Source organism: Leucopleurus acutus (genome assembly GCF_964270905.1).
Source record: "Leucopleurus acutus genome assembly, chromosome: 2".
In the NCBI taxonomy this organism is placed as follows: domain Eukaryota; kingdom Metazoa; phylum Chordata; class Mammalia; order Artiodactyla; family Delphinidae; genus Leucopleurus; species Leucopleurus acutus.
In genome coordinates, this window is record NC_139143.1 from 138178787 (window position 1) to 138203670 (window position 24884).

At 40.9% G+C, this 24884-nt stretch overlaps 1 protein-coding gene across 2 annotated transcripts in view; it reads right to left on the minus strand.

Annotated features, from left to right (window-relative positions):
- CACHD1 (cache domain containing 1) overlaps positions 1–24884 on the minus strand; it is a 215769-nt gene that overhangs the window by 93054 nt on the left and 97831 nt on the right. For both annotated transcript variants that reach the window (XM_082832498.1, XM_082832497.1), the window contains one exon: positions 8447–8595. In XM_082832498.1, the coding sequence (XP_082688624.1) occupies positions 8447–8595 (149 nt within the window). The remainder of the gene's footprint in view (positions 1–8446; positions 8596–24884) is intronic.

Consider the following 24884-nt stretch of genomic DNA (forward strand, 5'->3'; position numbering starts at 1 on the left):
GGAATCTGAACATTATATGTCAGCATGTGAATCATCAAAATTAAAAACAACTCTCTAAGTAACTTATTTCTGGTTCCTATGATGTCAATAATACTTGAAGAACTTAAAATGTGAACACAGAAATTTGCACAACATCTAAATCATACCACAAAATATACAACCAATTTACATGGATAAAGACTTATTCAAATGCCTTCACTCCTTTGCAGGCAGCTCATTAACATGGGCATTAACTTTTTTTTTTTTTTTTTTTTTTAAAGAGAAGCAGTCTAGGAGAACACTAGAAAGTTCCAGGAATGAGAGTCTGGAATCCTCCAATCTAACCCTGAGGGTTAGTAAAAATTCAACTTCAAAGGTAGGTTTTGTAGACCAATTTTCTATCCTTTCTCTAAGAGGGTGTGATGGTTAATTTTATATGTCAATTGGGCTGGGCCAGAGTGTCCAGATATTTGGTCAGAGACTATTCTGGATATTTCTGCAAAGGGATTATTATTATTGGATTATCAACATTTAAATCAGGGGACTTGTGGGTGGGTCTTACCTAGTTAAAGGCCCTAATAGAACAAAGACTGACTTCCCCAAGCAGAAGGAATTCTTCCAGCAGACTGGAACTGTAACTCTTCCTGGGTCTCCAGCCCCTGCTGGGCTACCCTGCAGATCTGGGACTTGATCTCCACAATGAAGTGAGCAAATTCTTTAAAATAAATCTCTCTTCCTCTCTCTCACACACATCCTATTGATTCTGTTTCTCTGGAGAACCCTGACTAATAGAGTTATAATATGGGCTTATTCATGAGAATTGTCATCAGGAGGCTGTGTTCTTGCATCAGAACCTATGCTAGTTGCTTTGTCTGCAGCACAATACCCTCAACAGGTTGAAGGATAAGACCTGATTCCTGAAATCATAGTGTTCTAGTGGGTGCCAGCTGGGGGATGCACTGAATTTGGGTTCTCAGAAAGTGAGACTATGCCTTCCTCTATGCCTTCCTTGGTGACGGTATCAATCTCAGTGGATGTCCCAAATCTAAGAACTCCCTGTAAAAGAGCAAAAACCCAATTTAACAATGGTGTCCAGAGTTTCTTCACTTTTGAGAATCAATGAAGCTTTTTAAGTCTCCCCTGATGGGTATGACAGAATTCTCTCTAAGGCTGAAGTCTCCCAGCTTCGGGTGGCTGGCTTCGGAGAACCTTGAAAACAAGTTGCTTACTTACTGTAGCTCCAGCAGAATATGACTTTGCTCATCTCAAACCTGGCCTAGATGCCTAATGCCAGCTCTCACCATGATTGTCCAATTAACAAGTATTAATTAAGTGAGGATAACAGCACTGAATCCTACTTGGAGACACAAAAAAGAATAAAAATCTCAGTTCATTTTCCCAGTACTTCCTCCCTGGTTTAACCTCTCCATTGTTCCTGTTTCCTTAAATAAAGATATCAAAAATCAAAAATAAGAATGTTACCAGGCAGGAGCACCTACAAAAGAAATTGGGGAAGGAAGGAGAGAAATGGATTAAGAGATGTGGAAGACAAAATTATTGACTGATTTATGAAAAAGTCAAGGGTTAGCAGGGCCTGCTGATAAAATAACAGCTTCAGATGTGCACAGGATAACCCAATCTCTGTGGCAAGCCGGGTTTCGGGGATAGATATTCTCAGTATTATGCATAAAGGAGCTATATTTAAACCTGACAGAAGGAGCACGTATGTTTAAGATGGCATATCAGGGAATGCACATGGATAAGACATTTTAAAAATTTATTAACATTATATCACATGCTAATGTGGGCCAAGCAGGTAATGAAAGTCAGGGGAATAGGCTGGGTATAATGCGACAGGAGCTAGTGGGGACTGTGGTGAAGGGGAGGATGCAGGCTGTCTTCAAAGGGGGATGCTCGTCACAGAAGCTGACTACTGCCCAGTGTGAATGTGGACCCATCATCGTCAGATCTGATTTTAGAGAGGACAGAAGTTTGGATTTCTTTTTTTTTTTTTAATTTTTGGCTGCATTGGGTCTTCGTTGCTGCGCATAGGCTTTCTCTAGTTGTGTTGAGCGGGGGTTACTCTTCATTGTGGTGCACGGGCTTCTCATTGCAGTGGCTTCTCTTGTTGCGGAGCATGGGCTCTAGGCATGTGAGCTTCAGTAGTTGTGGCATGTGGGCTCAGTAGTTGTGGCTCGCTGGCTCTAGAGCGCAGGCTCAGTAGTTGTGGTGCATGGGCTTAGCTGCTCCACGGTGTGTGGGATCCTCCTGGACTGGGGCTCGAATCCATATCCCCTGAATTGGCAGGTGGATTCTTAACCACTGCACCACCAGGGAAATCCCTGAAGTTTGGATTTTTAAACTGTGTAATTCCCCTAAATTTTAAAGGTAGGCAACAGATTTTAAAACTTACAAATTTAAAAACCTTTAAAACATCTTGGGAAGCCAAGATAAACACACTTGTAGGCCAGATATAGACCACGGGCATTATTAGGTGTTTCTGTGTCTCTGCAATCCTTGCGAGGGAGCCCAGGATCTTGTGGACCCTCACCACCTAACCCATTACAACACAAAGGGAGCTGTAAATTAAATTACACGAGTGAATAAACTCATTCGCAAAATTATGCTATTTAAAGTAATACCATTGAAAATGAGTTTGTCTTAGATTAAACCACAGCCTATTTTTTTCCACGTTAGACAATATTAATTCTTCACATCATTCCTTCAACAAATATTGACGGAATACCTAATCACTATGCAGGACCCTGTACAAAATAATTAACTTCCAGGGCTCCTGAGTAAGAAGAGTTGACTGGTCTGAGAAGCAAAGTATCAAAATCATCTGAAAAATATCAATTTTCTGCTGCTTTGCAGGTTCTCTCTGTTGTCATCACAGTATAACCTTCAGGGTGTATTCTGCAGAATATTCTATAATAGAGTGCTTTAAAGTTCCTCTCTCTTCAGAACTGGGAATTTTATTTTTTAAAAATATGCATTATCAAGCTTTAGTGACAAAAATCAAATATGGGGCTTCCCTGGTGGCACAGCGGTTGAGAGTCCACCTGCCGATGCAGGGGACACGGGTTCGTGCCCCGGTCCAGGAAGGTCCCACATGCCGCGGAGCGGCTAGGCCCGTGAGCCATGGCCGCTGAGCCTGCACGTCTGGAGCCTGTGCTCTGCAACGAGAGAGGCCATAACAGTGAGAGGCCCACGTACCGCAAAAAAAAAAAAAAAAAAAAAAAAATCAAATATGGATTATAAATCAGTAAAAATAAAATTCTAGGCCTAAAATATAAAAATTGGCCATTGGTTAAAATCAGTCATAAAAATTTTGGCCTAGTGCTAACTTGTCCTTAATACAGTTGGAGAAGCAAGGTCAATGGGCTACAGATACAATGTTAGTAATAAATAGCTCGAGTGCTATTGGGTCACTGTTGCATTTTTAAAAATGTTTACAGGGCCCACGTATTTAAGAATGGATAAGATCCAGATATAAGACTGGTGATCCCTTATCTCAAGTCCACTTGCTTATATTTACTATAATGGCATTATTAGTGCATATGATTGTGGCCAGTTCATGGGCATAAAGAGTTTGCTTTATAGGGAATTTCCTGGAGATCCAGTGGTTAGGGCTCCGCACTTTCACTGCTGGGTTCAATCCCTCGTCGGGGAGCTAAGACCCCACAAGCTGCACAGTGCAGTCCATCCGCATCCCCCTCACCGAAAAAAAAGAAAAAAGTTGTTTGCTTTATAGGACAGTAAAATCTTACAATTTGGAAGGACTTCTCTCAACAATCTTGAGCCCATTTTTCCTTAACTTCAGTCATTACCATATCGATCATCTTCAAAACTTTGGTCACATTCCCTTAATATTTTCATTTTAATTAATGCGTTTTTTAAATGTAGGTATATTTATTTTAAAAAGAAACTTTATGTTGCTTCCATAAGAGAAAAAACAGTCTCTTGACATAGACGATAACCTGTTTTTAGTAATTTCCTTACATTGCTTCTCAAGACTGGGAGTTCTTCGTTTCTGCATTTAACTCCAACATGGACTCCCTGAGATTCAAAATGGAGACTTTTTCGGAGGGATTGAAATATAAGAAAGAGGGACTGAAAATGTCCACACTAGGATACCACAATGGTTAAAAAATGCAGATTAAAGCGTTTTATGAGAAACTGGAAAAAGGGCGGCTAAGGATTCCTACCCTGGTTCACAGCAAAAACTTACTATTAACTCTTCCCATCTTTGAATCTTCATTAAAAAGGTGAAAGAGCCTCAATTTTACCAAGTATTTGTGCTTAGCCAATGCCTAGAGAAGTGTCAGCTCAGTGTTCACTCCAAAAATTCCTACACACATTCTCTGGCAAGTGAGCTTCTTGTTTAGCCAAGAAGACTCAGTCTAAGAGAAGGGTAGTTGTCGCTTGCCACTTTCAGCGGCAGACGGTTGTGATCAGATCTCTCTTTAAGAGGGAACCTGTTTTTTGTCATCTGTACATCTTCTGAATACTCAGCATTATCATCAGAACTCTTCTGGTTTTACCAGATTCACCCCAAATGGCAGCTCTTGGCTCTGTCAACTACTCCTAGTAAGGAGAGAAGATTGCATTGCGGTTCCACAGTTTCCATTCTACATGCAACACAGAAGTCCAGCCTCTAAAGGAGGAACAGCCTCTCATACTCATCTGCTTACTCAGCATGGGGCCTGATAGAAGTATAATTCAAGTCTCTTAGATGTTAAACCGAACTAAGTGAGAAATTCCTGGAGGGCAGAAACTACATTTTACGGTTTATTATATTCACTTAAAGGTAGACCACTAGTTTTTGCCAAATGGCTGGATGGACTGCATCTCAGACATCAAGCCTTATCCTAGCATATTCAAAATGGAAACCACTGTCTTTATTCCAAAACATTTTTTTTTTTTTTTTTTTTTGCGGTACGTGGGCCTCTCACTGTTGGGGCCTCTCACTGTTGTGGTCTCTCCCGTTGCGGAGCACAGGCTCCAGACGCGCAGGCTCAGCAGCTGTGGCTCACGGGCCCAGTTGCTCCATGGCACGTGGGATCTTCCCAGACCAGGGCTCGAACCCATGTCCCCTGCATTGGCAGGCAGACTCCCAACCACTGCGCCACCAGGGAAGCCTTATATATATTTTTTAAAATTGAAATTATACCATACATGCTGCTTTGTAACCTACTTTATTACTTATCCACATATTTTATTAAGTTTTTTTTTTTTTTTTTTTTTTTGCGGTACTAGGGCCTCTCACTGTTGCGGCCTCTCCTGTTGCGGAGCACAGGCTCCGGACGCGCAGGCTCAGCGGCCATGGCTCACGGGCCCAGCCTCTCCGCGGCATGTGGGATCTTCCCGGACCGGGGCACGAACCCGTGTCCCCTGCATCGGCAGGCGGACTCTCAACCACTGCGCCACCAGGGAAGCCCTACTCCAAAACGTTTTGATGTAAGTCTTCCCAAACTTGAGATGTGTACAGTGTGTGTATGCATGTATGGCCATTTTCACAAGTCAGCAAATTCTCTTCTACAGCATGGCTGCATCTTATGTTATCACCTTTTTGAATGTGACATAATTTCTTTAACTAATCTCCTATTATTAGAAATTTAGGAATATATACAATATTCGCTATTCTAAATGGCACTACAATGACTCTGTTTACAAATTTATCTTTATAAACATGTCATTATTTCCTTGTGATATTCTTCCAAATGACGAGATCAAACAAGATGCACACTTAAAAAAAAATTGAAGTACAGCTGATTCACAATATTGTGTTAGTTTCAGGTGTACAGCAAAGTACTTCAGATATATATCTTTTTTTCTGATTCTTTTCCATTATAGGTTATTACAAGATACTGAATATAGTTCCCTGTGCTATACAGTAAATCCTTGTTGTTTATATTATATATGGTAGTATCTGTTAATCCCATACTCCTAATTTATCTAACCCCCCACTTCCCCTTGGGTAACCATAGCTTTGTTTTCTATGTCTGTGACTCTGTTTCTGTTTTGTAAATAAATTCACTTGTACTGCATTTTAGATTATAATGATATCATAGAATATTTGTCTTTTTCTGTCTGACTGACTTCACTTAGTATGATAATCTCTAGGTCTAGATGCACACTTCTGAAGTTCACAGAATCTCTGGTGATGCCACCCACCTGGTACAGTACTCTGCTTAGTGGAACCACGGCACCTGTCCGCTGTGTCACATTTTGCCCTAACTATTTATTATGTTCAGTATTTGGCCCCCACCCAATAATTTTTTAATTTCTTGAGAGCAGAAATTACTCTCAAGTAGAAATTCCATCCCCTTACTCATCCCCATATCCAAACCATTCCAGATCCCAATAAATAGTAATCAAACACAATTGCGAGGTACTGGGATGAAAATGGATGAGGTGTAATCCCTGCCCAGAACAGCAGGGGAGGCAGACCTACCAACAACTACATGTGATACATTCAGTTCTACACTGTAATAGAGATGGAGGAAACTTACTATGGGAACAAAGATGAGGGAGCAGTGAATTCCTCCAGGGCAAAGGTAAACAAGGAGAGGGGAAAAAAAGAGGTAACAGGAAGCTATGGAGCGAGGCAAATTATTGAATGACTTCTTGAAACATTAATAGAAATTCACAAAGGGGGAAAATAATGGGGAGGTGACATACTAGGTAGATTTACAAGTAGACGCCAGTCAATTCAAGCTTTTTGTTTCATCTAGAGTAGTTCCACCTAGGAATTTCATGAAGATCTCCCATCTTCTGAGGCAACTTCTGCACTACTGACATTCTGAGCCAGACAATTCTTTGTTTTGCAGGGCTGTCCTGTGCATTATAGGATGTTTGCAGCATCCCTGGCCTCTCCTCACTACATGTCAGTAGCAACGGTCCCCACCTTCCAATTGTGACAACTGAAAATGTTTCCAGACATTGCCAAATATCCCTGGGGATGAAGGGGAGTGGAAATCACCCTGGTTGAGAACCAGTGTTTTAAGCGTAATTCTAGCTCTAAGGACTTCTCCCTTACTATACTATCTTTTCTCTCAGCCAGGAAATGATTTTTTCTTTGGTTCAAAGCCCTACTGGACGCTTATTTTATTTTTAGGTTAGAGACAAACTGTCAAAAACATTAAGCTACTGATGCCCCAACTATAAAAATGATATCAGTAACGAAAAATGAAATGTTCACTATGATAGGAAAGTATGTGTATCATGGCTGATATTTGTTCAGAACATTACAATTTGTAAAATACTTTCATAATGGATTTTACTGAATGCTCACAACATCCTGTGAAGTATCCATCATTGATCCCATTCTAGGGATGAAGACAGGCTGGGTCAAAGACATCAAATATCTGAGACCACCTGAGTATTAAGTCCTGGAGCTAAGATTCATACCCGGACAGTCTCATTCCAAATTGTATACACTTTCCATTTAGTTTAGCAAAAAACTAATATGAGCTTCTCTAGGTTGCAGACAGGCTAAGCCAGAGAGAAAGACTCATCTTAATATCACACAGATGGAGAAATAAAATGACTTGAGGATGCTCTGTTACCTACCTAGCCCACCAAGAAGCTGTAATAAGTAAACACTTCTTTGTGGAAGCAAAGCATCACTTAACTACCAAAAAACTATGTTGTCTCCATCCTTTGCACTTATTATGCAAAAAGAAGAGTGATACATACTAAATATGCTAACATTTACACTCATAATTTTTAAAGTATGTTAACTTATTTTAGTCATTCTATTGTAAACAGCCAATTCTAAATTGGTATAATAGAGATTATTATCCACTGATAGAAAACTGTGCATACAAATAAACATTAAGTAACTAGATTATGGTCACACAGATAATTAGAGACTAAATCAAAATTAAGTTCTTTGTACCTCTAGATAAGTGTTCTTTCCCCTCCAAGCAGTTTCCAGCATCACATGGCCCTATACACCTCCAGATATAAATATCACTATGCCAATAAATAAAAATATCCTCAACCATTCTGTTTCAATATTATCTGAAGCCACATCTACCTTGATAGTTTTAAACACACTATAAAGTATGAAGTGGGAGTTTTTTCTACTCTTGTATCAAAGATAAAAAGCATTCCCTTAAATCAGGCAAATTAGCAGAATCAGTGAAACTGTCTTATTCATGACGCATTAGTTAACACATGAAAAAAATGTTTGCAATTTTCTAGACTTAGTCAACTCTGTACTCAAACAATGCTTGATACTTCTGAACCTGGATTGCAGCCCGACAAAAAGGCAAGCGGGGAAGGTCCATGAGTTTCCTGGATATAGTCGTACTTCTTTAAGAATTACTTGTCTATGTTAAGGTAGAGAGCTAATTTAAGACAGGAATACATTTTGCAATAAACAAACAGGTATTTTAAATATGAATGGAAAGCCATTCAATTCCTGGTTTAAACAACAACAAAAAATTCCAAGTCTTACTCCATCATAGAAGGTGGGATAGTACAACAATCTTGAATCGCAGTTAGGGGAGAGGTCAGGTGAGCCGTGTAGGATGCTTCTACAACTTGCTTGTTCCGGTTGACCACATCCAAGTAACGGTTGAACTTCTCTCGGATTTTTTTGGCTAGCTGTAGGATGAGAGTAAGCAAAATAAATAGAAAGACCAGGACAATAACCCATTGTACTTTTTCCTATAAGTTCATCAATTTGTGTCACAAGCTGCCTGCAGTAAACTTCAGGTAAGATAAACACACACCCAAGTCTTATTTCATCGTGTAAACTGAAATAAAAATTGCAAAATGCCCAGAAGGCACAGAAGGATACTTCAACAGCAGTAAAATAATAACTTCTATCTTACAATAGATTATAATACATTAAGAACTACCCGTGTGCTCAAATTCAGATAGAATAGTGCTGATCCGTAAAATGCCTTGCTGGAGAAAACGAAGTCTGTTGATATTATTGTCAGCATGACAGTGGGTATTAGGAGTTACAGAGCAACAATAGTGATTGGAAGAAAAAATGCCACTATTCATGGTTCTCGATTCCCACAGATTTTTCAGGAGGAAAACACTTGAAGGAAGGGAGATGATATTCAGTATCTTCTGCTACACAACTCCAGGGGGCGCCATTCACAGCCTTCCATGTGAATGGCAAATCCCTGAAGTTGTGCAATGCAGACATCCATACAAAACAAAATACATTGTTAGAAATAGATCTGTGTTTGGTCTGTTACACCTTTAACACGGACAAATGTCTTTCTTAACTGCTGTGAACAGAACACTTCATCATAATACACTTTCATATGGGGATAGCAAAAGCAAATTGCTAAGCACACTGCTTCTTTCTCCATTGTTCCCACCAAATATCACAGCTTAATTAGAGATCTCTAAGGAAAACTGTGTTGTTTTTCTTCCCCTTAAACAAAATGTTACCCAAATGCAGTGACTGATAGAATTATTGCTAATTGGTTTTGTAGAGCTATTCATTATCAGCACACTAGAGGAGAACTAATCATCTCCTTTGGGTCATGCATCTCGCACAATCCAACAGCTTGGAGGCTGAGAACATGCAACCAAATCAGAATATCTTCGTTTGTTATTTTCAAGCCGATTTTCAAATCTGCTTCAAATTTCCCACCTACAAGTGTCATTCTTCATTCCCCTGGGAACAAATGTTCTGTAACAGGATAAAGATAAGGTGTGCTTGAAAGGACTGAAATTCCAAATAACATCTTCACAAATTTACTTCTAAAATGAAAAGGGAAATTGCAAACATTTCTTTCCCTCACATATATCCAAACACACAGACACTTGAGAAATATCCCAGTGTTTCTTCTACACATTTGGAGAATTCTAACTTAAAGCCAGATCTAGCTCATCATGATATTCTTTTTTTTTTAAATTGGAGTATAATTGCTTTACGATGTTGTGTTAGTTTCTGCTGTACAATGAAGTGAATCAGCCATATGTATGTGTATATCCCCTCCCTCTTGGACCTCCCCACCCCCCATCCCACACATCTAAGTCATCACAGAGGACTGAGCTGAGCTCCCTGAGCTATACAGCAAGTTCCCACTAGCTATCTATTTTACACATGATAGTGTATTTATGTCAAACCTAATCTCTCAGTTCATCTCAGCCTCCCCTTCCCCCCATGTCCACACATCTGTTCTCTACATCTGCATCTCTATTCCTGCCCTGGAAATAGGTTCATCTGTACTATTTTTCTAGATTCCACATACATGCGTTAACATATGATATTTTTCCCTTTCTGACTTACTTCACTCTGTATGACAGACTCTAGGTCCATCCACATCTCTACAAATGACCCCATTTTGTTCCTTTTTATGGCTGAGTAATATTCCATTGTATATATGTGCCACATCTTCTTTATCCCTTCATCTGTTGATGGACATTTAGGTTGTTTCCGTGACCTTGCTATTGTAAATACTGCTGCAATGAACATTGAGTTACATGTTCCTTTTTGAATTATAGTTTTCTCAGGGTATATTCCCAGTAGTGGGATTGCTGGGTCATATGGTAGTTCTATTTTTAGTTGTTTAAGAAACCTCCATACTGTTCTACACAGTGGCTGTATCAATTTACATTCCCACCAACAGTGCAAGAGGGTTCCCTTTTCTCTGCATCCTTTCCAGCATTTACTGTTTGCAGATTTTTTGATGATGGCCATTCTGACTGGTGTGAGGTGATACCTCATTGTAGTTTTGATTTGCATTTCTCTAATAATTAGTGATGCTGAGCATCTTTTCATGTGCCTCTTGGCCATCTGTATGTCTTTGGTGAAATGTCTATTTAGGTCTTCCACCTATTTTTTGATTGGGTTGTTTGGTGTTTTGATATTGAGCTGCATGAGCTGTTCGTATATTTTGGAGATTAATCCTTTGTCTGTCGTTTCGTTTGCAAATATTTTCTCCTATTCTGAGGGCTGTCAGATCCAGCTCATCATGATATTCTAATTTGCCTCACTGCCTATTTTTTAATGGGCTAAGAATGGCTCTTACATTTTTAAATGTAATTTTTTAAAAGGTATTTTGTGATATTTAATAACTATATGAAATTTGAATTTCAGTGTTCATAAGTAAAGTTTTATTGAAACAGTCATTTGTTTACATATTGTTTCTGGCTGCTTTCATTATGCAAATGCAGAGTGAAGTAGTTGGAATAGAGATTGTATGGCTTGCTTTGCTATAGGCACAAGTCAGAAGCCCTAACATGTCCAAGATTGAGCCATAACTCCAGTAATTTTATAAAAATTTGTGCCCCATTTAGAAGTGGGGGTCCCTCTACTCCCACTGCTTGAATCTGGGTAGGCTTATGATGGCTTCTACCAGTAGCATAGAGAAAGTGACACTATGTAACTTGCAAGGCTAGGTCATAAAGGGGCATGCAGCTTCCGCCTGTCTCTCTTGGAATGCTCTCAACTACCATGCTGTAAGAAGTCCAAGACACATGGAGAGGGCACAGTCAAGTGCTTGGTTGGCAGCCCTAGGTGAGCAAGGCTTCATCCCAGTCCTTGCTCCGGATATGAGTCAAGAAGCCTTTGGAGGGCTTCCCTGGTGGCGCAGTGGTTGAGCGTCCGCCTGCCAATGCAGGGGACGCGGGTTCGTGCCCCGGTCTGGGAAGATCCCACATGCCGCGGAGTGGCTGGGCCCGTGAGCCATGGTCGCTGAGCCTGCGCGTCCGGAGCCTGTGCTCCACAACTGGAGAGGCCACAGCAGAGGCCCGCGTACGGCAAAAAAAAAAAAAAAAGAAGCCTTTGGATTATTCCAGCCCCCAGGCTTCGCTGATGGAACACCAGACATTACGGAACAGAGGTGCCATCCTTGCAATGCCTGAACCACAGAATCCGTAGGCATAAAGAAACAGTTGTTTATGTCACTAAGGTTGGGATGCTTTCTAATGCAGCAACAAGTAACCGGAACACCCAGGATAGGTGGAATTCCATCCTAAGATAAACATGTTGAAGCTAAGCTAAACAAAGCTGCTCAGACAGAAGCACTGCAACTAAATCATCAGAATTATTGAGACTGTAGCCTGTGAATTATAAACCTGTTGCAATGAGATTTCAGGGTTCTTCAGAAAACCATAACAGCTGCCATACAGTGGTACTTACCATATGCTAGGCACAAGGACCCTACAATGGAGGTGCTGTCACCTTATATCAATGAGCCACAAAATAAAAGGACCCACTCACTCATTCAGAACTCAGAACTGTCTTGCCTATAAAACCTGTGTGTTCACTTGCTCAGCTATGGTGCCCCAGACAAACCTAACTTAAGAGAAGCTGCAACATGATCAGCCATGGCACAGAGCGGACTGGCGGTGGAACTAAGTGTTCCTTGGGTTGCAGAACCCAAGGGGGCGTGGTTACTGGTTGATAGGAGATTGGCCCTGCCCAGGGGTGGGGGAGCAGGGGGTGGTATCTGCCTTTGGCCTCCTGGTTAGGGTGAGTCTCACGCTTCATTCTTCATAGGCGGAGGCACTAACTTGCACGCAGAGCCCAGACACGCAAGGCAGTGAACAAAAGGTCTCAGAAGCAAGCTCTCTCCACTAGGATTCGCACCTCTTGGTCAGAAACCCCTGTGTTTCATACTGCGACACCCTATCTTGTTTATTTAAAACAAATAATTGCCAACATCTGTTGAGGGCTAACTATGTGTAGGGCACTATTCTGAGCACCTCACAAGCATATATCAATTTAATCCTTCAAAGAACCCTATAAAGTACACATCTCCATCTTCTAGAAGTGGTCACTGAAGGTTAAATAACGTGCTCAAGGTCACAAAGCCAGTAAGTAGTAAAGCTGGGATCCAAAGCCAATAGCATTCTGCTTTAGGAACAAAGCTCCGGGCTTTACGCAACACTGCTTCACTCTGTAAACACACAGACCAGCAACCTCCCTCGCCATTTCTTTTCAAACCCGTTTGAACAAATGCTGTGAAATTCTCGGCAGGCTACCATAAGCAATACACAGCCTCATCACTTTATAATAAGAATTAGATTTTTAATAGTTTACATTTCATTTAAAATGCTTCATAATTCCTATGAAAATCAAAAAATTGAAGAAGTTTAGAACTGCTAAATTCTATCGCCAATATGAAAAAGGGATCGGGCCGAATTTGAAATAATGTATCCTCCAAAACAATGCCTATCTGTTATCCGACTACTGTGGTATCAGTTCCATTGAACTAACTTAAACTGTTCTGATTACTCCACGGTGTTCCAGTTTGTCCATAACCTGGAAGGAGAACAGAATGAATGTATCATTCCTATCCTGCAGGAAGTGAACTTCAGAATCCAGTATTTTCCTCTGGGTTTTCATCTGAGTTAATTTATGTCATCACAGAGTAGTAAGATGAAATTGTAATTCCTATTTTATGTGTGAAAAAACAGAGGCATGTGGAGCTTGAGGGTCTCTGGATTCCCAGGGGGTGCCTGGCCTCCTGTGACCCCACTGCCTGAGATGACCCACCCTGTGCCCTTTGGACAAGGACGGTGACAGTCACTCACAGTAGAAACCTCACACTCCACCGTGGGGTAGATTTTCCCTTTCGAAAAGCAATCTCTTTCAGCATGCCAACCAAATCCAGGTTGCTGGGCAAGCATAACAATCTATTAGAGTAAAGATAGCCCACAGAAAGATTAAATCCTGAATGTATCTGTTAAATGCGAGAGAACTGGCTACCAAGGCGGAAACTTCCAAGAGGCCAGACAGATTCTGCGTGCGTATCCTGCCATGATCCCTGCAGACAGGCGAAAACAAAGGACGTTCTCAGCAAAAAGCTACAGGTGGACCCACAATCCTCCTCACTGTAATTAAAAACATTTTTCTTTCTATGGCTTAGCTTTCATCTTTTATCCTTCTTTATCCTCTCCCCTTCATCCCCTAAGGGGTTCCTGAATGCTGATGAGATGACGGGACTGAAACCATCTTGTCATCTTTTGGGTCAATTCTTCGGCTAGCCAGCATCCAGCCACGGGTCAAGTGATGAGTAGGTAGCGCGCCGGTCCCCATGGGAACAGATTCTAATTTGTCATCATCTCCAGTGACAACGTTTCATCACAACATCAATGAATTTCTTTCTTGCTGAATTTCACTTCCCTTAATTTTCCCATAGACATTTCTGTCATTTGCATACTTCCCCAGAGGGGCCCCCCCTTTTTTTAAAAGCTCTTTTTACCTTAGCTTTACACTTTTGAAGAGTGGAGATGGGGTGGGCACACAGTTAGAACAAGGTAAAAGAAAACAAAAATGCAAAGGCATAGTACAAACTTTATTTATGCCTCTTTCCTAAAAGGAAGAGCCAGAAGGAGTTTTGAATGTTAGGGAAAGCTTTATTTAAAATACATAACAATGATGCTGACAGGCACAGACAGGAAAGGTACCCTAGGGAACTGAAGATTCATAGCAGAATTCCTATTGAATGTAGAAGAGTTTAACATTTGACATTCAGAAACCTCTGTGCCATGGTAAGAATTTAATAGCTGATCCCCCTTTCCTTCGACTCCAGCCTTATTTACTCAAGAAAATGAACCTTTCGTTTTCCATCAAGTTTCAGGATTTGGTTATTTAAATGTCCGTGACATAGACATAATTTTAAGTATACTCAAGCACAAGGATTTAACATCTCTGAACATCACACCATTGCTTTCCAGAGTTCAAGGAAGAAACCTCCTCATTGTTTCATGTTGTACACTGTTTATAGGATATAAGAAACACCCTACCCTTGCTATTATTTTTATTAGTAACAGTTGTAATATTCCAGACAGCTCTCCCAATTATTAGCTGGGAATCTAGGCCAGTTATTTGACTTCCCTTAGCCTTGGTGTCCTCATGAGTAGAACAGGACAACATAGTTTCAAGGGCTTCTTGTTATGTTCAAATGAAACAATGAGTATATAAAGCCCAGGATGAGTACAAAGGATTATTCTCATTGTTATACCTCAGTCTCTGGACTAGGGAGAGAGCATATGGTGGTGATAAGGAATTAATGTGGGGCTTAAATTTCCCAGTAATAGAGCCGTAAGTAACGGGAGAGGGACTACCTGCATGTTAACCATTTTACTCACTCATTTAGCTCATATCCTCATGCTTAATCCTCCACAGGAAACCTGGCACACAGTCTGGAGGGGAAAAAGCATTTTTTCCCTTAAAAATTAACAGCAAAATGGCACAAGGAGCTTAAGCTTTGGAGTCAAAGAAATTTGAGTTAAGTCAAGCTCTGTCACTTACTCAGTAAATGGAACCAAGTAAATGATTTCTCTAACCCTCAACTTAATTACCTCTAAACTGGAGATAACAATAGCTGCTCCATGATATTGTTTGAGAACTAAGAGGGACAGTGCTCATAAAGTATCTAGCAGAGTGTCTAACAGATTGTATGTGCCAAATAAATGGTAGCGACTTGTTTTACTCTTGTTGTTCTTACTATTATTGTCATTGTTGTGATTATTTGGGGGACGTTATGTACTGACTCAGGTTCTGTGAGTGGAGAATCCCAAAGAGCGTAGGAAGAGTCAGGAGGGTTGTGTTAACACAGGGCTATGACCTTACCAGGGCTGTGGGTGCCTCTTCCACAGCACTGTGTCATGTAGGTTACATAGTTAACAGTCGTAGGTAGTTTGGGACTCCTCTGGGATCCTCTTTTTCTAAACGTAAGGATCTAATAAGACTTTACTCTTGTGTCACACTTTGCGATTTTCAAAGCATTTTTACCTGACTCGTCTCATGTGTGCCTTCCAACAACCCTGGGAGCTAGGCAGAGCAGACATTCCCTGCCCCTTCTCTACAATCAGGAAATCAAGGCTCAGTTGCGCGCCCAAGCTCATGCTGAGTAAGTGCAGAAAACAAAGAGACCATTGCTTCTAATCCCCAGCTCCACTCTCTTTCTGCTACAAGCTCCTCCAAATTGCAGAAAAGTGTGAACTCTCCCAGATCAAATGATCTAAGTTCTACTCATTCTTCCAGTCCCAGCCCCGCTTTTACCTCTTTGAAGCCTTCTCAGGACCTTCTTTCCCCAAATTGCCTAGGACTCTGCATCTGTGCCACTCATTGTTGGTCTTTCCTCATTTAAAGATTCCATTTCCCCCAAGAAACTAATAACATAACAGTAATTAGCATTTACCCACTGCTTACTATGTGCCAGGCACTTTGAAAGTGCAACTTTATGTGATGCCTTTTTTTTTTAATGCTTACAATGCTTGGTAATTGCTATATGCTATTTTTATAGATAGTTCTGATAGGTTAACCTACCCAAGTCAATCAGCTAATAAAAATAATTAGATCGAACCCATGCTCTTGAACCACTGCACTATGCATTTTTCTTTCATGTATACCTAGCATTGAGAAGAGACTTTAAAGGTTCCTTACTGTATTCATTTCCTCTCAATCTACCATTACTTGCCATATTGGAAAAACCTGCTTTCCGTTCAAAAAAGGGCAGATAACTTAGAATATTGCTCATATCCGGTTCAAGCCCATCAGAAACTCTGGGCCTGTCCAGTTCCCTATCTTCATCTGCTTCCTGGATAATACAAGCTGCTCTGGAGTAAGTCTTGCTGAGTAAAGAGGACAAGTTCAGAGAAGGTACCCTGATGGCAACTGGCCATAGCTGTGATGTGGCTGTCGATCCACTCTGAGCTCAGGTCTCAGGGTGGAAGAGCCTGGGCCTGGCAGGCAATGATACAGGACAAGACAGATGAAGACCCGGAGATGGGGTGGGGCCCGTCTGAATTTCTAATGGCCCGCGGAGCCTTCAGGGCTGTCTGACGGATGTGTGGGAATAGCACATCCAGTGGAGAAGTGGGGCAGCCGCTGACAGACGAACTGCAGGTGGACCAGGAAGATTTATGTGCAAGGCTGTCTGGGCTCCAGGGTCACATACCCTGATCCCGGGAGAGGTGGGCCCCTGTGGCTGAGCTGGGGAGGCGTGCAATGGAAAAAACAGGAGGCAAGTGCTGACATGCCAGAGAACCGAAGGAGGCCGAGCCCTGGGAATCGGTTGAGAGTGGCAGCTTCTCTCTTTAAGCAAAACACAGGTTTGCTTTAAAGATTATAATGGGGTTTGGTTTGGGCAGCAGTTTGCGCTAGATATTCCAGGAGAATCACGGAAACACATAGCCGAGCCTCCTGAAAGCCAAGGTTATCAACTCAGGGCTCAATGGGCTCTTACCCTGGTTTTCACCCCACTCTACCCTTAACAACCAGATCATAACAAAAGAAACAAAAGGAAGGGCAGGCTTCAACCCACTTCTCCCCACTTCACTGTAACAGGAGCCCTGGGCTGAGGGAGCCCTGGGCTGAGGTTCCTTTAAACCAAAATAAGCAAGTGCTCAGGACTTGAAAGTTTACAGCCTGTTCCTTCGCAAGGAAAAAGCAGTTGAACCTAAGCTTCACCTTCGAAAGACTCAAGAGGCTGAGAACTGGGGCAGGGGGTAGGAGCACGGGCCACAGCATGTAGGAAAAGCGAACATTTTACATTACAACTTTTGAGATAGGTTTTTCTAGTTTATGAATCAGGGAGGAAAGGAGTTAAAATATACTGGAACTTAGGAATTCTCTGGTGGCCCATGAGGGATACAGAGAAAAGGAAAGGAAACCCAGTCCCATTACTCTTACCATGTAAAACTCTCATTTAGAGTATAAGCATCTGTGCATAACTTATAAACACCAAGTATAACTTAGAAGCATTCTAAGTAACAGGGTGGGGTGGGGGATGAATTAGAGGCACTGGGGTCAGCTGGGAGGGCTCTGGGAGCCTGCAGTTTCACTCTAGCCCACACTCCTTCCCCCACACCAAATACAGGTAACACCTCTTATCTACACCCAACCTCGCAACCTGGCCCAGAGCCGGGCACGCTGCAGGGACTTGGGAAACATTTTTTGTATAAATGAAGGACGAAATGTGACCTAGCCTCCAGTAGGAGGCCAACTGACCAGAGCGTTTTAGGGTTCTTCACGGGCCCTCTGAGAGCACAAGGGTCAAATACTTGCCAGCAGGTGTCAATAAGTGGAAAGAAGAGACTGGCAAGGAAACAAAACTCTGCCACTAAACATTTCCTAATCTTCACCTGGCCAAGAACTCATTAAATCCAATTCTTGGGAAGACAACCTTAAGACACAATGAAAAAAAGCTAGATGTTTCCATTTCCTCTTTCTTAATAATAAGTTAACCCAACTTACCTTTCCAATGGAATAGAACATCGTGTCATTTTAGGACTTCATTGCACTTCTAACAGCAGCAGGGCTTAATTACAGTTAGTCTAAGGTCTCCTACTCCCCCGTTATAAAAATATAAGCCAGTATAAGACAGCCTAAGGCACATCATATCCCATTTTTTGAGCAACAGATTTTCACAATGTAGACTCCCCTTAAAACTAAGGAAAAATAATAGTACAAGGGAAAGCATCTTATAAACATTTGATTTCTTCAGCTGTTGAAGCCTGGCCTTGAGTATCCACAATCATTCAAGTCTTCAGTATGGCCTATCTTAGGAGGTAGGGGCACTCTCTCCCCTGGTCCTACATTCACACAATAAAACCAGCTTGTAATATACTTATCTCAGTAGATAGAAAAGCCACTTCTTGGCTTTAGTTTCAAGATACTTGAGTAGTGATAAATCAGCCCCTGAGATCTAGGGGCCTTTATGATGCAGGCCTGAAGCTTGAAGTACTAATACAGAGATAAAGTTTCTGGTTTCTGCTTTTTCATAACTAGGAAAAACAGCAACACTCACATAGACCACTTACATGAGGTGCAAATGCTGTATGCTAGCAGGAAATGCACTGCTATTAAGACTCGCTAGAAATAACAACACAAAGTAACGTTTCCCATGTGGGTTCCACACCAGAGGAATGAGGGTATTTGCCTCAACCATAACAATTTTATTATATCCTTCTCTGAACTGTTCTGTGTGTTCCCTTGCCAAGCTGCATCTGATACCATTCTCTAACTGACAGTTGGATTTAGGAAGGTCTTCTTATCCCCTATCTGACGACAGTGAGGATGGCGAACACAAGAGCCAGGGTATGCGTGCTCTTCATTGGCTGTTGGCTTCCACAGGACTCACGCTCACACCTTCCCCTAGAGGGTGGTGCACGACATGAGTGTCAGCGGATGTGACAGTGACACTTCTCGATGACTTTGCAGAAAAGCCAGCATGCTCTTTGCAGCATATAAAAGGACTAAAGGCGGCTTAAGTAACAACCAGTGAGAACGCCCATGAGCAGCTATTTCAACATGATCTCTACCTGCCCAGAATCTTCTAATATTATAAATAAAGTTGTAGTTCTTGGTAAGCTTCCAATTTTATCATACCACATGTTATTTCATGGAACCAGATTGTCAAAGCATTCGGCCAATTCAGGGTTCTTGATATGAGCAGCAATTAATTCCTTTGCATCATTGCCACAAGTATTTCCTATTGCGTGAAGGAATATATTAGGGGTAAGGTGGTCCCTGCTCTTACGTTGCTCGCTAGGTTTTAGAATACACTCTTGAGCTTCTGTTTATGCATTCCACCAGTGCAGATGATCTGAGCTTTTTTTTTTTTTTTTAGTAGAAGCAGCAGTTTCAGGTGGAGGATGGAGTTGGGGGGCAGAGGGGGGATCTGAAGAAATCTTGGCCGCTACCTTCGCACCAGCATTTCCTGATACTATCCAACCTCAGGATACTAAAAATGTGTGTAAAAGGGGCTTAATTTTTTCCATTTTTAGTGGAATGTTCACTTCTCATGATGAAGTCTTCCTGGTTTTAGAATGAGGACTTAGACTCAACCTATCCCCTTCTACTTAAATAAAGCTTTGAGTGTTCAAGTCAAAAGCCCAGGCTTGTCCTTTTCAAGGGTCTGCGTCACTGAAAGAAGGTATTTGCGCACATGCGGATGGCAGAGATATCTGAAGAGCTGAAGCTCCATCTGGAGCACGGAGAGATGCACATCGTGGCGGGAGCTTGCATGTCTTCTCCCTGCTTGCCCCAAAGGCCTTGCCAGCCCCTCTCCGGGCTGCAGCCTATTCTCTCCAGCTGTGCCTGCCTGCAATAGCCCCTCCTCCCGTGCCTCTGCTGATGGAGAAACGGTACCAGCCCCTTCATGTGTTCCTTCCCAAAGGGTGGGAACACCAAGTGTGGGAATTAAGGGAATGAGGAAATGGGCTACTCTGGGTTGTTGTCAAAACAACAACACAAAAAGCCTGTAGCCGTAATTTTCAAGCCCTAAATAGTGTGTGATGGTGGTGGTGGGAGATACAGAGAATTCCATTTTTCTATAATTGGTATATGTGTACATATGCAAATGTAAAAATGAACACTGTGCTGTAAACATATGCACAGAGTACTTACACACAGTGCAATAGATACATAGTACATTATAACAAAATGTGTGAGTATACAGGAGGGGTGTGTGTATGTGAGAGAGAGAGAGAGTGAGAGAGCGAACAGGCGAGCAGGATTATCTCAGCTTATCTCAACACCAGGCATACATTGGCTAATGTACAGTATGTACCCCTGAAGTCAGCTGGTCTATATTTAGTACAGGAATTAAAGCTTTCATGCATGCATTCACACATATTTTCACTTCCAAATATATACAAGGATTCAGAGCATATGCTGCATATATACTTTCCTGAAAATATAAGCAAGATAGTTAAATACTTCAAATTCCAAATTGCCATTTCTTAAACAGTGAGGTGGTAGTTATCAGGCTGCTTTCTCTCTCCTGGCCCACCTTGGTTTTGGTTTTTTTTTTTCCCTCTAAGAAGCTGGCTGAGCAGTTCCTCAAATATCCCTGATTACTGTTAAATGCTTCATATTGGGAGAGAACCTGGGAATTCTGAGGTAGCTAAAGGTTTGTTACCTTCTCTGTGGAAACTGCATGAACAAACGCTGTACCAACCACAATTCTACAGTAAGAATTTCAAAGAGTAATCAACTTCTACTCCTGAGCAACACAAAGGAAGCCCACTATGTTATACTTAAACCCTATGGACTAGCCCAACAGCTGTAGATTTTTCACTCACTCAATTAGTTAAAAGTTCCTCTTTAGGGGATACTATTTACCCCCCCCATCCCAACAAAACAACAAAAAAATCAATAGCCCCATAGAAGTTCCACAATGACACAAATTAGAACCAACTGACTTAGGTATGGTAATAATGGAATAATGATGAACTGTGAAAAAGACAAAGGAGTCTGCTCTTTAAATAAATCAAGGACTGCATTTATTTTTATATCTTGTTTATATTCCTGCAGGATAATCCATTAGTAACAGAATGCTCTTCCTCGTAAGACACAAGTTATATCCTTGTGATTTATTAGAGCTAAAAGGCAGACGGCACCTCCACCATTGTTTGGCCCATGTCAACTGAGTATTTAAACTCCATCTTTTTCTCATTTACCAGCTGAGTTTTCATCAGGGTACTTAACAATGTTTAGACATATTTATCTTACTTTGGTTAATGTGTAATACTCTCGGGAGAGAATAAACCACCTTCCTCTTAAAAATTGAAAACATATAACAGGATTGGCAATGGAAGAAGTATGAAAAGCAACATAGCATAGTGATTAAGAACATGGATTTTACAGTTAAAATTCTGGCCCTATCACCTAATTCAAGAATGATTTGGGGCACCATTACTTAATAGCTTTGAGTCTCAATTTCTTCAACTCTAAAGCAGTGAGAGGAATTGTATTTGTATCACAGGGTTGTGGTAAAATTTTAATGAGATAACTCAGGTGAAGCAGCATTTGTTAAATGAACATGAACCATCATGTCAAATACACCACCTTTTCCAAAGTGCAACACAACCTAGGTACACACTAGGTCTTGCACCCATCTCCCACTTATTAGAATTCTAGAAAAACATACATAATTTGAATATAACCAAAAATACTGCCACACTACGTGGGATCCATAGTCCAGTTAGACCACCATTCTGCCTCGCATAAATGCCTAAAGAGGGCATTTCTCTCCTTTGGGCCATCACCTGCAAGAGATTAGCAAGTTACACCAAATATATGAACACATGTCTCCTGTGACTTAATTATGTCCTTGGGATAAGCTCTTTGTTTCTCCTCCTACAATGGCAAGTATACAGTAAGTCCTCAGCAAATGTTTGCTGAATTCATCGACTGTCAGAATCTCCCCCTTAAAGAGCTCATACTCTAGTCTATCCATTCATTCCCCAATATCTATAAAGTATTACAGTGTGAGTTATGCTGACAAGGTCCCCACACTCAGGAGTTTCGGTTCCCTCAACTTTTATTTTTAGAAGAGGTAATAGATACTACAAATGTTCTTTCTGCTACAAAAACATTTATAGTATTTAATATTTTCTTACCTCTTCCAAAGTTTGAGGAATATCCTTTAACCACAATATTTTTGTACTTCTTTTAAAACCAATTCAAGTTCAACCTTGCATGACTTTTTTCTGGAAAGCAGCATGATGTAGCATAATGATTTGTAAATCTTTCCTTTTTTAAAGCGGTAGACCATTAAAAAACACAAAACTTCATACTAAACTTCATACTAAACTTCAATATATCAAACAAGTAAAGCAGATTGCTGCAGGAGGGAATGGAGAGGAAAAACACAGAACCTGGGCCCTTATGTTCTGTACCAGTCTCTGCAGTATCTCCCTCATACCTTTGGAAACAAAATTTTGAAAATATATAGTAGAGCATTGAATCTAAATCCCTTGAATCCCAAATTGGCTTCTCTTAACCTTTCAGTTGGGTGACCTTATACAAGATATTTCTTTGGTTTGATTTTCCTTGTCAGTGAAACGTTTCCAGCTTTTTTTGAGGATTATGAATTCATGCAGTAAATAATTACTGAGTACCTACCATCTACTACATTGAGATACTTTTTCATGGTACTGAGGGTACATCAAGGACTGAAATGGACAAAAATCTCTATCCTCATAGAGCTTATATTCTATTTAAAAAGATACACAATTTAAAAAATGCATATGGAAGTCCTAGGTGATAAACTATAAGGAGATAAATAAAGCAAGAAAGAGGTAAGAAGCAAAGGTGGGTACAATTAATAACATTTATAAATGGGTGGTCAACGAGGGTCTCAGTGAGAGGTAACACTTAACTAACACTGAAAGGATGTAAGGAAACAAGCCATGTGGCTCTATGAGAAAAGATTTAAGGACAGTGCTTGATTAATAATACATATTCAATAAATGATGATTATTCTCATAGCCAAGATAATTTAAACAAAGCACAAAACTAGGATTAAAAATTTTGTCTCCGCCATTTTACTAGTACTCTGAGGCCTTGAACCACTTACAGTGACCCCTCTGAGATACGGTATTCTCAATGGAAAATGGGATAACAATACCTGCACTTTTTACAATGTCACTAAGCAGCTAAAAATGAGAAAATATACATGGAAACATTAAGGAAATAGATAAAGAACCACATAAATGTGACAACTATGGAATCCCCTCTCATACCATCTTTCCAAAATGACAGATGACCATTCCATCTTATTAACAAGGCATCCAATGATTTGATAGGTAGCCCAGGACGAAGATTTCTAAGATAAAAAATAACTTCTCTTTTGGAGACAGACCAAGAACACTAAGAACTGAAACAGACCTAGATTGATTTCCAATAAAGGAAACCTAAACACTAACCAGCTGAACTTGCTGGGGCTCTGGTTTGAAAGAACAGTCATCTGTTTGCTCTGGTCCTTGGTTGAGTCACTATAAATTCCCCATCTGGGTGGCTTCAATATACCTGAACTTTTCTCTTGCCTTCCTAGAGATTTAGTGCCTTTGGTTCACTCATTCAACAAACACTTAATAAATACTCACAATAAATACAGAGCCAAGAATAGATTTGGGTGAGGGGGTGAACTAAACCAGGACTCAGCCTCAACAAATCCCCTGCAGAAAGATGGGGGAAAGGTTGGGGGCAAAGAAAGAAAGGAATCCTGCTTCCAGGATTCCTCTAGTTTGAACAAGTCTGAGCCTTGAACATATTTCAGTAGGTAATTGTAAACAAAATGAGAGCCTTCAGGGTACCACCACACTACATTACACTTGGCAGGGCAACCCCCAAACAAGTCTAGATTCTGGAAATATGAATATTGAGGTACAAGAGTAACTCCAGTCATTTTTTTCAGCAAATATTTACTAAATACCTATCTAGTACCCGGCACAGGGAGCCAGAATTCAAAAGACAAAATTCCCAATTGCTCGGTTCTTCCACACCCGCTCTGTTTGTCTAACCACTGGTGCTTTTCCTTCTGTGGTCCAGTGCACAGTTCAACAACGTAACCAAAATTTTCTAGAGTGGAGAGTTTCTGGTAGTAAGGATACAGAACTAATACAAATGCAAAGCCAACATAAATCCTATGTCCAGTCTCACATTTCTCAACTGCCATGACTTTTATTTACAGCCCTCACAAGTCCCTGCCAGGGTCTTTCTGTTATCATCCTCTCTTGGAAATTCTCCTTCTAAAGTGTATAAATCTTTCCTTCTGGGCCTTACCTAAGAGGATTAAATAGCAGACTAAGAACAGCAATCTTCTCACTAGTGTACTCTTATATTCATACACTATCATCTTTTGTATTCAGAAAGCAGAATACAAAATACTGAAAGCCCACTCTGAGCCAACAATATAATCTTTTAAACAACCTTGCAAGACAGACTCTTATCCCCATTTTATAGATAAAATTGATGTAGACACTGAAAAGTTAAATATCATGCCAAAAATCAAACAAAAGAGTAAATGACAGAGTCCTCCCTGGAACTCAAGTTTTTCAAATCAAAAGATGAAGCTCTTATTCTCTATCCCAAGCTACAAGGGAGCTGTCAAAAAAAAAGGGGGGGGGGGAGAAAAGTTTTCTAACGTTTCTGGTCTTGTACCCATGGTTCTTGAGGT